The following is a 14315-nucleotide window of genomic DNA, read 5'->3' as shown; positions in this document are numbered from 1 at the left end:
TTGTCAACGTGACATTTTTTTGTTGATTGGCCGTGTCGGGTGGTGGAGGGTTACGACACATTTATAAATAACTATATCTAACCCAAAAACGTTTATTATGAAAACTGCAACAAAGTTAGTAATATGAAAAAACTAAGGCCTTAACAGAGGTAAAGACGGTGCAAAGGAGTACAGTTGCAATCTGTGGTTGCAAAGCATTCAAGCTTTGACGACCTGACTTAATTATTAGTTTGTCTTTCCCTTTACATTTCAAATGGAGCTTAATCATGGCTGGTTGCATGAACTGAAAGCCAATGGTAGCTCGAAAAATATATTGCACTTGATGGATCTTGAACAATAAGGTTATTTTAAAAGCCCCAGGGCAAATCTGCCCAATGTATGCACCAAGCCTTTAGAGGCCTGCGCAACTACGTTTACAACGCAGCTGTGCCATGAACCTGTGTTGATGAATCACTTGTAAAAGGGTTCATTGCCTAAAACGGTAAAGCACATCCATACATGCAAACCTATGCATGCGTGCATTATTTACACAGGTTTGGAACAAAACAGGAAGACACTGAGTAATGAAGGATCATCAACTTAACGTAGGAACACATATACAATAATCCTGTATGCATAAACATGGGAACACGACATAAATGCACACGAGTGCATGCAATGCTACACTTGCACACAAGGCAACAATCGGTTTGGTTCAGAAAGCCAAAAGGTCGTTGTGCAGTTTATGATCTCATTAATGGGACGGATGTGTTATCGTTTAGAACAGGGTATCAAGGACATTTGGATATGTCCTCATCGTAAAATTAGAGTTTAAACATTCAAATATACACGCAAACCAACCAATTTCCATTGCTCCATTATGCACACACACAAAACCCCAACCAACATACACAACAACACTAACACACCTGTGCAAACGGAAACACACGTGCACATCACAGATGGCCCCAGGCAGGAACGAGCGCGTGTGTGTGTGTGTGCCTTCACGCGCACAGACGCACAGACGCACGCGCACAGACGCACAGACGCACGCACTTACCGCCCATCCCTCTGGCTCGGTGAACTCCTTCGTCTGTGTTGATTGTAAGAATTCGTCCAGGCTCACCAGCCGGTCTGCGTTCTTATCCACCTGCAAAACACATGCCCAGCTCCATTTAAACAAGTGTTCAGCTGTTTAAAAAAACACCATGAAAGGTACCACCGGTGCACACATTCAAATATTTTTTTGTTAATAGATATTTTTAGACCGTTTCTAAGAATCCAAACCTTTCACGTTTCCGAATAGGCAAGTGAGCATTTGGTTTAAAAAAAAAAACATCTTGCAGTTGAGACGGAAACGGTCATGTAAGAATGTATAATCATGTAAATCCTCGCGGAATGTTGCAATCTGATTAACCTGTGGCTATAATTCAATCTTTATTGGATCAGGGAGGGGTGCCTAATTGTTACATCAAGTGATTGCATACAGCTACCAAAACCTGAACAAGTATTCTCAAAACACTCCCCAGTTCGAGCAACGATGATATGTTGTCCATATACGGCCTGCTTGCACATCCACTGCTGCATGAGGGCATCCCCACACAGTGCAGGGGTTCATGAGAAAACTTAACTGCCCCAGTCAGCGATGATTAGTGCCGGCAGAGAACATCGATGTGATAACTTATAAGTACAGTACAACAATGGATTTCGCTGCACTGCCCTCTGTTGAGATGTTGTCCGCTCACCCCAAACTTAGCGTGCTATACGCATGAATATTAATACATTTTGATTTGAAGCTTTCGTGACTGCGGGAATCCATACTCTTTGGTTCTTTCGGTAAAGTCACGAAGGTAGAAATAAAATAAATCACGACGTTTCGGGCGCAACACCAGCGTCCACCTGATGATGGACGCTTGTGTTGTGCCGAAAACGTCGTGAGTTATTTTATTTTCCACCTACGTGACTTTACCGAAAGAACCAAAGAGTATTAATAAATTTGTTGCTGCAATAAATGAACCTCATGGCGGGACCCCGGGGTCCGGAATAAACGGAAGGCAACATCGTAATGAAAATAAACGTCGCGATCCACCTGGTGCGGATCATTCTGTTGTCGTGTCATCCAAGCACAGCGAGGACGAATGCGCTGAAGAGCTGAACAAGCGAACGCACTCCATGCTCGCGTATGGGCAGGATCATTAGTCTTATCCAAAGCTGCTCAAACTGCCTACGCGACTTAAGTCCTTTATTTGTCATAACGGGATGCATAATACAATGAAACTGCTCTGTTATCTACATTATTATTTGTGACCTATCAATGTCTGCAGCCAGGATCAATCGATGACAATCCTATTATCTGTAGATGTTTAACAGATGAGATGCGTTGCACCGTTAATTCCTCCTGTTTGATAATACTTCTCTTGTCTGTATGCATCTGTGGAGATAGGTTTTTTTTGCGGTTAAGCCATAGTCGCCACATACCGCTCGTATCAATGCGGATAGGAGCGGCGACCCACTACTCTGTAGAGTAACATTGGTATAAACACTCGTTACAATATGAACATCGCATTGGAAACGCGTACTATTTTATGTACTGTTTACAAAGTGTGTTCACAAATGCACACTGAGAAACACGATGATTGACAGAGGGTTGTATATTATTTTTTCGATATTGTATTTAAATAAAGGTAACTAGTTTTCAGTTTTAAAGGCATAGTTTAACAAGACAACACCTCCCACCATCCTTCATACCCATTGGTGAAAAAGAGGAAAATTTTTGTTTACATTATAATTTAATGTTTATGCGAGTGCCGGGGGCTTATGGAACCCCGGGGTTCCGCCATAAGGTTCAAATACCTAACTCTATAAAATAAGTGGTTAAACTAGTAAAACAACATCTTTGTTTCATGGAGATGTTTTACCGTATATACACAGTATTTGTAAATTTGGCCTATGCTATTGGTACATAAAACATAGTGGCACATTTTGGTAAAGCCCCCAAAGCGATGAGTTTCATAACATTGAATGCTTTAACACAGCCTCAGTAGAATACGTGCTTCCAAGGAGGCTGGATGTCAAAATGTTTTACGTATTCCCAGCTAAATTATACCATAAACAGGGTTCTTCCTATTAATCTTCATGGAATGTGAGATCAGGGATGAATTGAGTCCCGCTTTTATTTGTGAAATGAAGCGAAGCGTTTTCAAAAGGGGCCACATTACATGTGGTCAACGCAGTCCAATGCACACTTGGTTTATTTCCAGATTTACATTAAATCACTTGGCTGCACTTGAAATGAACACTTTGAAACACTCGAGCTGGCTCATTGTGATGATCAAAGCAGTGTAATTTATCTCTCGGATGCGGTGCACTTTGATTTGGGATATAGTTCAAAATTTCACGGAACGAACACAAAAATACAGCATCTAAATGTACAACGATAAAGCCATCTGCGGTCAATTAAAATGCACAGTCCGATTAATAAATCCAGAATAGAGTAGAGTACTTTAGCACTTAATTTAAAAAAATGGGAATTTGAATGCAGTGTTATTGTTAATTAAATGGTGTGTTAGCATTAGCAAAAAGCGTGAACTAATCATGGACACTGCAAGAACGACTTCCTGATTGCAAAGTTTAATAACATCGGTTTCAATGGGAAATATTTTCAAATCCTGAAGCTAAAGTCCAGTTAATAACCGTAAAATTGAATAAAATGCAAAAAAAAATCCAAATTTAGGCATCATTAATTCTAATTATGAACAATATTGTCATTACATTTTTAGGGAAATTTGTAAAAAATATGGACAGCTTTAAAATGTAAGCAACAATCTTTCTGAAATGAAGTGCAAGCAAAACAATGTATAGATATAGATTTGTGTATCGAAAAAGAGCTACATTTTACAGCTTGTTCGGCTTAAGAATAATTATTAAATTAATCGGAATATAGACAGAATACCACATTATGCTACTGGAAGTGTGAGTTCAATGTGCAGGCCAGACCTGTCGCTTGTTACTCTTGCTAACTGCAGTCTCAGACAGTGACTCATATTAAATGTTTTCCATCACTCCACAGTAAACTCGGATGATCATTGAAGCTTGCAAGCAACCAATCACAAAGTTGAATGCATGACCACAAGGGTTTTGCCAAACCAACCCAACGAATCACAACTGAAAAGACTTCATAATACAGCAACGCTTGATTGGTTGAGATAGTGTGCTTAATCACAAAACCAAGCAACTGATAAGGCAAAAAACACGTTTCGGTTTACCGCTCACAAATAAACGTTGCTACAAACTGACATCACAGTAATATTCACTGCCAATGAAATCTGCAGAACCTTCCCATAAGGCATGCCACAATGCACGATTGTGAATGTTAACAAACAGGAAGAAACAAGATGATGGAATAGGCCATAGCGATCACCTTTTTTTGGGTCGTATTTTTTATTATTCTTATTTCGCAGCATCGTACTTGACCCGCGCTAAATTGCATGGATCTAGTTGAGAAAGAGGCTGACTTGGATGTGGTTGAAGTATTTTATTATGGGTGGTATCACGTGGTGGGTATATCTCATCTTCCAAGTGGTCCTGGGCCAGTTTTTTGACATTATTTCGTTCTCAAGCGGCGCAAGCAGCTTGTGATTTTTAATGACTATAGATTCGTACACAACCAAGATGGATGTTCTGTTCAATGAGACCAGAGTCCATAGGCATAAGTGAAGTTGAAGCAAAAATTATGGCATTGCAATGAATATAATTTCGTTTGAAACCAACATTGGTTGCGCTATGGAAACAACAGCCCCTGTCAGGGGAATGTGGAATTTTCACCAGCAGCTCAGTGCCACCATCAAGTGCCACCCGATTGCTTGTTCGAGCAAGGATAAACGTTGATTTGCCTTGGATCTTGGAAATGAAATTATTTTGGCTGAAATATGAGAAAGTATGAAATAAGTTATTTCACGATAATTTACGGTGGTCAATCATGCATGGGGTGTATGCATGGGACAACTGAAAGCACATTTCATTGCAGGCAATCTCCCTGAAATCCCCACTGCTCCACTCACCCCATGGGTCATGACCAACGCAACGTGCTGGCAATTCCTGCCCTCACTAGGGGATGTGGGATCAGCGGTGGAATTTCCATAGGCGCCCAGACACTTGGCAGCCATGGCAATGGGGATGATGGAAATCTTCAGGGCCCAGTAACTTTCCTTGACATTACTTTGCGTGCCCTTTGTAGTAGTGGGCGTACATCAAAAAAAGTTTACATTTTTATCAGGAGTGCCTACCAGAGAACAGTTGTAATTTAGAAAAATTATTAACATGAATTATAACCAAATGTATGGCAGCGCTCATATACGCTTGCGCAAGCATGTGGCAAAGTACGCCTTTCACGTGTGAACTTACGTGTATATGTAATCATACATCTTAAGATAGTGTAATGTCTCACTAGAGTGGACTGGTGAACATCTCCTGTTTATATTCCTGAGCCAGTCGGGGAAATTCTACATTGCTATGAGAATGGTGAAACTATCTAAAGGCCAACCAGTGTTGACTATCCACAATATAACACTGTCATTGACCCTAGAGCAGGGGTCGGCAACCTACGGCTCCGGAGCCGCATGCGGCTCTTTACGGGCTGCTTCTTGACGATATGTACGTATGTACAGTATGTACTCAGATGCATTGCGGCTCTTGAAATACTGAATTTTGTACCGAATTGGAAAGAAATGGCTCTTCTTGTTATTTTGGTTGCTGACCCCTGTTCTAGAGGGATGAAAGGTCCAACTTGACCACCAACCAAGATTTGAATTTCCAGCCTTTCAACTAAAGAGTCATCACAATTTTGATTTTAAAAATTCGTGACTGCAGGAATTCATATTCTTGGTTCTTTCTGTAAAGTCACGTAGATAGGAAAAAAAATAATTACAAATTTTTCAAATAATAAAAAAAAAATTAACCCGTAAAAACAAAGTTTTTCACTATAAATCCTTTATATGCGTGTTCAATGGGCCACAACCCAGCCCACATTGGTCTTTGAAATGGGCGGCTAGAGTCCTCTCGTCCTCTGGCTTGAGATGGCTGCCACCTATGGGTCAGATGATTGCCTGCCACCATTAAGCAATTGGTAATTAAATATAATTTATTTTTCCTAAAAAGTGTAAAATTTTGGAAAAAAAATTTCACGAAAATAAATTGTCACGCACAACGAGTCTGTGTGCAAAATGTCAGCTCGATTTGATCACGGGAAGTAGGTTAAAAAACGACCGAAAGATTTGCACGGTCGTAAGCGTGCAAGCAAGCAAGCAAGTGAACTTAATATAAAGGATTTAAAAAAGCCACGACGTTTTGATCGCAACACAAGCGGTCTTTATCAGGCGGAGAGAAAACAGAGGGCAAGCCTCCAAATGCAACTGCTTATAAGGGTTCCAAAGTGAGTGGGCAGGGCACGAGAGCTTCACAAGCAACACCCGAATGCAGGAGCCGCAGATACAGCTTAGTTTGTAGACGCCGGGATATTGCATTTCAGGAATCTTGTCCTTCACAGATCGGATTAGGTCACGAATTTTATGCACTGTGTTAAATCGGACCTGGATCTTGTGTTTGTTCAACACGGCAGTACTTCTGCCGTGGCTGATCATTACTTTAATGCGGCTGGCTCACGTTAAATTGATTTCTCTAAGATGATGGTACTTTGCAAGCCGACTGGCTATCAACAAAGATTCGTTCACGAAGCCATCCATATACACAGACACAATTTCAACCGAGACGACGGTTTTAAACTCAGCAATCATTGGAAAGCTGTCATCAACCACTTTGGGTCATGACTTGATTTGTATTTTCTTGTCAACCTCTACCGACAGCAGTGTGGATGTGTGTAGCGAGGTTCAAGTTCATTTATTCGGTATAGCCCTGTGAGTCATTTGGCGCTTGAATCGGGTGCAACCGCAACAAACAAAAAACAAAAACATGAACAAGAAAACATCTTAAAGTGACTATGTGACTATGTTCAAACTGAAAATCCAGGGAAAAAAACAGCAAAAATTCCAGAAAAAGCACCATACACCAACGCTGTGTGCAATGCCCCCCCTCCCATCTCTACCCCCCCTCTCTCCCCCCCTATCTTTGCACCCCCCTCTCTGCCCCGTATTGTCTGCTTCTACATTAGCGCTGGCTGACTGGCTGCCCCGCCCATGCTGTTTGCGCTGCACGAGCTCTCCTCATCCCAACTCCCCCATTGTTCTGCTCCTGCATTAGGGTGTTGCTTGTGCAGCTCTTGTCCCCTGCCCACTCACTCTGGAACCCTCATCAGCAGTTGCATTTGGAGAGGCTTGCCCCCTCTTTTCTCTCCGCCTGATGAAGACCGGTGTGTTGTGATCGAAACGTCGTGGGTTTTTTGCTTTTATTGTTTTATAATTATTTAAATTTTAAATTTTTACATTTTATATTACTATTTATCGTGGGTTTTCAATTTATTTTTGTATGTTTTATTTTTAAAAAAAATTCTACGTGACTTTTCCGAAATTATCAAGAATAGTCATCACACATGCACCATATGGATTAATCAATATACATGCACAGTAGAGCTGGGAGAGCCTCACTATACCGAGCCTAGAATCGTGACTACTCTCAGAATCAAACACAATTTCTAATGGGAACATGGGATCAGCAGACTCATTGTACAATTAGTTTTTTGCATTCCTTGATATGTAGAGCAAAAAACCGGAGCACCCGGAGAAAAATCCACTTGACCACGGGGAGGGAAACATACAAACTCCAAATATACCTTCTGTATACCAGATGAGGTAGTTAACATCTCGCCAAACGGACCTTTAAAAGGTCCTTTACAAAAGTCATTTGGGTATCAGTGGACAAAGAACTACTTCAACAAACACTTGCCTATAAACAAGGGGGTGGGGAGTGGTGGGAAAGGTGGTAGATGTGTAAGGAGTAAAGTATACTTTAACATGCCTTACATTTGATGGTTAGACAATTAATAGCACGTTAACATGGTCACAAATATATGGGCAACACTTCCATGTCAAAATCAACTCCAAATGTTTAATTGCAAACATATGCTTTACAATAATTTTTATTTTAATACAGAGGCAATATTTTTGGATATTTTTCAAGTCTCCAAAGAGGTATTTGCATGCTGGAGTGTCAAAGTTTACATGAAAAACTCAACGTAAAAATACCTAAACACTTTTTTATAAGTGCGCAGCCATATATTTGACTTTCACTGTGTTATAAAAAATCTGGCCGGGTTGCACTGTGAGCAGAAAACGTCAACTCGACGATCCGTGCAAAATCCCAGCCACGTGCCCAGTGAGCCCATTGTCTCTCTGCGGTTGATAAAAGGAGTACTCCTAAATAGGAAGTCAAGACTGGTCGTGTTTTAGAGAGAAATAGGAAATGATACATTTCCACCCATTGCTACAGATCACAAATGTAAAGGTATTACACAGTATTAAATAATTACCAGATACAAGTTTGAGCTAGGATGATGAAACTATGAACACACACACTTGATAGGAGTGACGATATTATCGAACAGTCCCATCCATAACACATTCCAGCCCCTCCCCACCCACCCCTCTCCACCCAGCCCCACCCCTCCCATTTTTTGATGCACGACAGAGGGACACAATAATCCCCTGTGGGCTGGTGGAACCAGGTGGTTCCTACCAGTATAAACCTTCACGTGCCAAGCTGTGGCATTAACGACACACGTTGTGCCTAGATAGGAGAGAGCCCCAGGCATCCGCGAACATCTCAGGTTCTGATCGTTTTGAATCCTTCCGTTTTGAATCCTTCCGTTTTGCACATTTGCAGGTAACTCAAGCTTTTTGGTTATACAAGAGTTAAATATTTGAAGGAATATGTTGCCAACATTTCAACCATGCCCTTCAAACAGCTGTCTAAATAAAAATGTCCAATAATTGATGAGATCTTTATGGACACCCTGCAGTTAGCCATAAGAAAGGATATTTGAAGCAGTATGGATAATAACTGAGATTTATCTTTTCATGCTTTACTGACTTGGCAAATTAGTTATTCTAAATGCATCCAAAATGCCCAGCGACTGTATAATTTTACAGACTTTAATTATGAATTACATGCCAATAAACAATGGTTGTAGCTTGCAAAGTCATTATATCCATGCGTTTGCTTCATTAGCCTCTAATGTTCCGTAGACGTATCATTTCCTGCACCAGCATATCATTTTTATAATTTTAAACTTATTTTAGTGATACTATCTCTGTTTGTACTACATTGGAAAAAAAATACAAATTGGTGTAATACATTGTATAACAATGCTTTTACTTGTTCTGCTAACTACCTTGTCATATTTTTGGAGTTGTAAATTGTATTTCTTATTTAAATGTTATGATTTAGCTGAGGAATTGCATGAATGTCAAATGTTGAACTAGTCTACAGATTGGGCAGATAAGATCCAAATCTTGACATGGACAACATGTTGCGCGATTTTATTGCATAATATCCTGCATATTGGATATAAGTCGAGGTATTTCCATGCTCCCATTTGTAGCCTGTATCAATATAACCCCTACCATATGAATGGTAGGGGTTATATTGATACAGAGTAGTTTTATTAAGGCACATGCTATATTTGGTTACAAGAAAGTAAAATTTTATTCTGAAGAGAGTTATTTCGAGCACAGCTGCAGCCACTAGTATTGTGCATTTTCCTAGTTTTCTCTGAACACGACAATACTTCCAAAACACCGTGCAAAGTCAAACTTGGGAATCTTGTAGAGTGAATAGCCTCTTTGCTGTGGAAATGTGGGAACAACTCTCCCAGCTCCGGGCTCACCAAAGCAGAAGGGCACTGCCCTTCTGCTTTGGTGAGCCCAAAAAGACTCGAAGTCACCGCTGATGCGGACCAATTTTTACGCGGCCACGTTTGCTAAAAAGCATTTCGAATTGGCAGGCGGCAACCACAGGCCTGACACGAGCGTGCAAGGGTGACGTAACATCCCCCCCGCCAGAGAAAGGGTTAACAACAGCCAGAACAACGAGCAATAACGTAGGCGGTAAATATGGCATCCATTATGGCAAGGGAGCCGAGGAGGCATGGAGGGGCAGGATGCCATGCATTTAACTTGCTGTAATGGTGTAGCCATAGCGATGCTACCATAAAGAGGGGGGCTGGGCGCAGCATGAGCCATGTCTGGGAGGCTTCACGGCTCCACTGGAGGTGGGAGGCACTCAGTGTTATTAGACTTGACGATAGCATGAGGTCAAGAGTGTCTGCACTGCATGGTGACTGCACTGATAGATGCCTCGAGTAAATAGCAGCAGACAACCTTTATTATACAGTACTCGATGGTCGATCCAGACATTCTTTATATAAACAGATATTATACAGCGTGCGTACATAATGTTCATTGCCTCTCCCTATATATGCGTGCACGGGCGAAACCTGAACCAGTTATTAAAATGGGTTGTGTCAGTGATATGTGGCTGTTAGTATATCGAGGACTTAACCTAATGTTAACTAAATAAAATAAGGGTTGAATAAATGAGTAAATATTACACTTAAAACCAAGCATGTTTTGTCACTGCTTGGATGCACTACAATTAATGTATGTTATCTATAAGAAAAAATCTCATCCATACACTATACATAAATACAATTATGAAACAAAATGTATATATATTTTATTATTAGGAATAATTGTGTTGTATTTTTTTTCAAACCAGAAGCACAAAAGTATGTATATTTTGCTTGCATTAACTTCTCAAAGGTTTGGCCTAGTCTCAGGATTGAATGTTACCAAACAATGGGCTGACAAGTGAACATTCCCCTCCACACATTAAGCACTCGTGCACTGATACAACAATGCGAGTTGGAAAAATAAGTAAATGTTTTTTGCGGATCCAACGCGTGCAATGTTTGTGGCATTGTACATTTTTTTCTCCACGTCTGGGTGACCGGATGGAATTTCTCGAGGCGCTATACATCGCTCTGCTAATTAAAACTGTTCGATACAGACAGGCCCACAATCTGGCCAGTGCCAGTTTTCGGGGCCAGGCAGCTCACTACGGCTACGGTCAAGTCGGGTCAGAAATGCCTGCCGTGCGGCCAAGTCAAGGCTTGCCTCTCTTCCTCTCTGCGGAACAGCGCTACCTACGACGTGCAATGCAACTGCTGCGCCGAGAATGGACGGCGGGAGACGACGCAATTAAATAATTATTTATAAAGATCTCCGGCTGGAAGCGCTGTGTTTAAACTGTGGCCTGACAAAAGACAACAAACCATCCAACGTGAGAAATGCTGCATGTTTTATTGAGGGGACAAAGGGCTATGTGCACATGGTGTACCATGCATCTTGAAAAGTTTCATTCCAGTCGGTGAAGACTGCACTGTTATTGGTTCCGGTTTTTCCGATCCTTATAAAGCAAATCTTTTTTGCAGCATTACAATAACTCGTAAGAAGCCGGTCTTTTTCGGGCTTTAACCATTTGCAAATATCCTTTTTCTAAATTACAGTGAAAGTCATGCATTTGCTACATTGATCCGGCATTTGCTCAAACTTGAACCAAGCTGTTCTAAAAGAGCAATGCCCGCGGAGTACACCACCAGTGAAGGTAAAACCTAAAGCCTATAAAGCCACGTTAAAGACTCGAGCCGTTCCCACATAAAAACAGGGATAATGCATCCACGCTGGTTGAGAGGCTAGAAATCAACATTTACGATGCCAAACCACGAGACAAGGGAGGTGGCATTCACTTACAAATGGGCATTCTTTTGCGTTGCGGTTAGTCGAGCGCTCGGATATGGGCAGCTGGAGCAACCCTGCCTCGAGATGAGCGTGCAAAGCTGCGTCAAAGCTTAGGACAGACAAGCTGTACAGAATTCTAAATCGTCTCACCCTTGCGACGAACAGGAACAATTTTTTCCGAATACCTTTGGACAAAACAATTACAGATAAAAATTACGATGCATCACTGAGATGACAAACACAATGTGCTTGTCGTAGTTTGGCACAAATGAAGAGGAACTGGCTTGTGATCAATTTATTTTTAGCATTTGTTTTTGAAAAGGGGGCAAACTCTCATCTACACACGTAACTTTTATATTAATAAGCATTGCTATGCAACAGACCAGCTCGACTTCTCCAGAATCCAGATTGTGATTTTTATTTATTTGCTACACGATTCAAATGGGGTCGCTTTATTTTAATTCAATTTTTATCACCAACAGCAATGCAAAACATGTGCAAGGGTGTTCGAGAGCCAGAGACAGTTCCCTAGGCCTTTGCTATGGGCAATAACATTGAATATTTGTTAGACACACAAGGTGTTTTCATTGTATAATGCATCAATCACTCCAACGCGGCAATGCCAAAATTAACAACGTATCTGTAGTGTCTAAAGAAAACCTGTCTCAAACATGGCTCTGTGCATAAGTAGTACAATAACACCCCAGGTTTGCATCGGCGATGTGTCCCTGAAAGGTGCGACAACGAATATCGAAACGACGTAAAGCAAAGCAATTTGCAGGGTGGGTGAAGGCTGCGGCGACGGACACGAGAAAGGACGAATGATGCTGTCAGCGACGTAGGTGTGGGTTGAGGCGATGCAAATCGGGCAGCGGTATTAATGAAGTGACGTGTTTGCGAAATGGCATTAAAGGGATAGACGGAAATTGGGGTATTAATGTATACAGGAATGAGTTAAAACAGATAGAGGAGTTTTGCGTATCATACTTAACAAAACAAAAGCTTTGCACGGCGACTTTGAAACATTACATTACATTGTTACATTGTGAACGCACTACGAGGTGCTGCTCATGCGCAATTGTTTGCAAAAGCACATGGTTAAACAATGAAGTGACGACGTCCACATTTAACACTCTTTAGTTAACAGGGTAAAAACATATTATTATAGCTGATCCCATTGTTGAGTGTGGTGAAAAGTAATCAGAAAAGTACGAGTTAATAATTTTTTATCAACTTGTAAAACAAAACAAATGGGAGAATCTATTAAACCCGCTCTATGATGTATGGGCTTTGTTTATGTAGAAACACATGAGACTATTCTTGAATGACGACTATTTTCAATATCATTGACTGTCATAGGTAGGAAATGTCATTCCACCTACACCACTAGTTAAAACTTGCTCGGCTTTGACATCCCCTCCAGACTGTGGCACTGTTGAGCATGAAGTATTACTCAGCATGCAATTTAATTTGTCTTGTTTCACTGATAAACAGCCATTTAAACCCTACATGTCCTTTGTGAAAAAATAAACCACCCGCTATCATTATACAATTAAATAAAACATCCTATTGAGATGCTGCATTGATTGCCACAGAGACCCGAATAAAAGCACATTCAGAATAAATAGAAATAGAAATGCAGCAGCAATGTGAACAGAAACAAAGGCGATGTTTTTTTGCGTGCACTGCACTGAGAGGCCAAAGTCGGGTGGTGTCCTCGTTTCCGTTCAAGGTCAGGCGTGCAAATTGACGCTTCCTGCTGTTTAGGTGGAGATGCGGGGAGCTTTCAGGGGGCACCACATGGAGCAATGTTGGAGATGAGGGGAGATGAGGGGGGACCACATGGAGCATTGTTGGAGATGAGGGGAGATGAGGAGAGCTTTCAGGGGGCACCACATGGAGCAATGTTGGAGATGAGGGGAGATGAGGGGGAACCACATGGAGCAATGTTGGAGATGAGGGGAGATGAGGAGAGCTTTCAGGGGGAACCACATGGAGCAATGTTGGAGATGAGGGGAGATGAGGGGGAACCACATGGAGCATTGTTGGAGATGAGGGGAGATGAGGAGAGCTTTCAGGGGGAACCACATGGAGCAATGTTGGAGATGAGGGGAGATGAGGGGGAACCACATGGAGCATTGTTGGAGATGAGGGGAGATGAGGAGAGCTTTCAGGGGGAACCACATGGAGCAATGTTGGAGATGAGGGGAGATGAGGGGGAACCACATGGAGCATTGTTGGAGATGAGGGGAGATGAGGGGGAACCACATGGAGCATTGTTGGAGATGAGGGGAGATGAGGGGGAACCACATGGAGCATTGTTGGAGATGAGGGGAGATGAGGGGGAACCACATGGAGCAATGTTGGAGATGAGGGGAGATGAGGAGAGCTTTCAGGGGGAACCACATGGAGCAATGTTGGAGATGAGGGGAGATGAGGGGGGACCACATGGAGCAATGTTGGAGATGAGGGGAGATGAGGGGGGACCACATGGAGCAATGTTGGAGATGAGGGGAGATGAGGAGAGCTTTCAGGGGGAACCACATGGAGCAATGTTGGAGATGAGGGGAGATGAGGGGGGACCACATG

At 41.9% G+C, this 14315-nt stretch overlaps 1 protein-coding gene across 3 annotated transcripts in view; it reads right to left on the bottom strand.

Annotated features, from left to right (window-relative positions):
- The window catches only part of LOC133350336 (nucleobindin-2-like), a 107810-nt gene that overhangs the window by 30458 nt on the left and 63037 nt on the right, over window positions 1–14315 (bottom strand). For all 3 annotated transcript variants that reach the window (XM_061564591.1, XM_061564589.1, XM_061564588.1), the window contains exon 10: window positions 1040–1129. In XM_061564591.1, the coding sequence (XP_061420575.1) occupies window positions 1040–1129 (90 nt within the window). The remainder of the gene's footprint in view (window positions 1–1039; window positions 1130–14315) is intronic.

This window comes from Lethenteron reissneri, chromosome 33, assembly GCF_015708825.2.
Source record: "Lethenteron reissneri isolate LAM-NWPU_2019-01 chromosome 33, ASM1570882v1, whole genome shotgun sequence".
In the NCBI taxonomy this organism is placed as follows: Eukaryota; Metazoa; Chordata; class Hyperoartia; order Petromyzontiformes; family Petromyzontidae; genus Lethenteron; species Lethenteron reissneri.
Note: the sequence above shows the minus strand (reverse complement) of the source record. Positions and strands in the feature narration are given on the sequence as shown.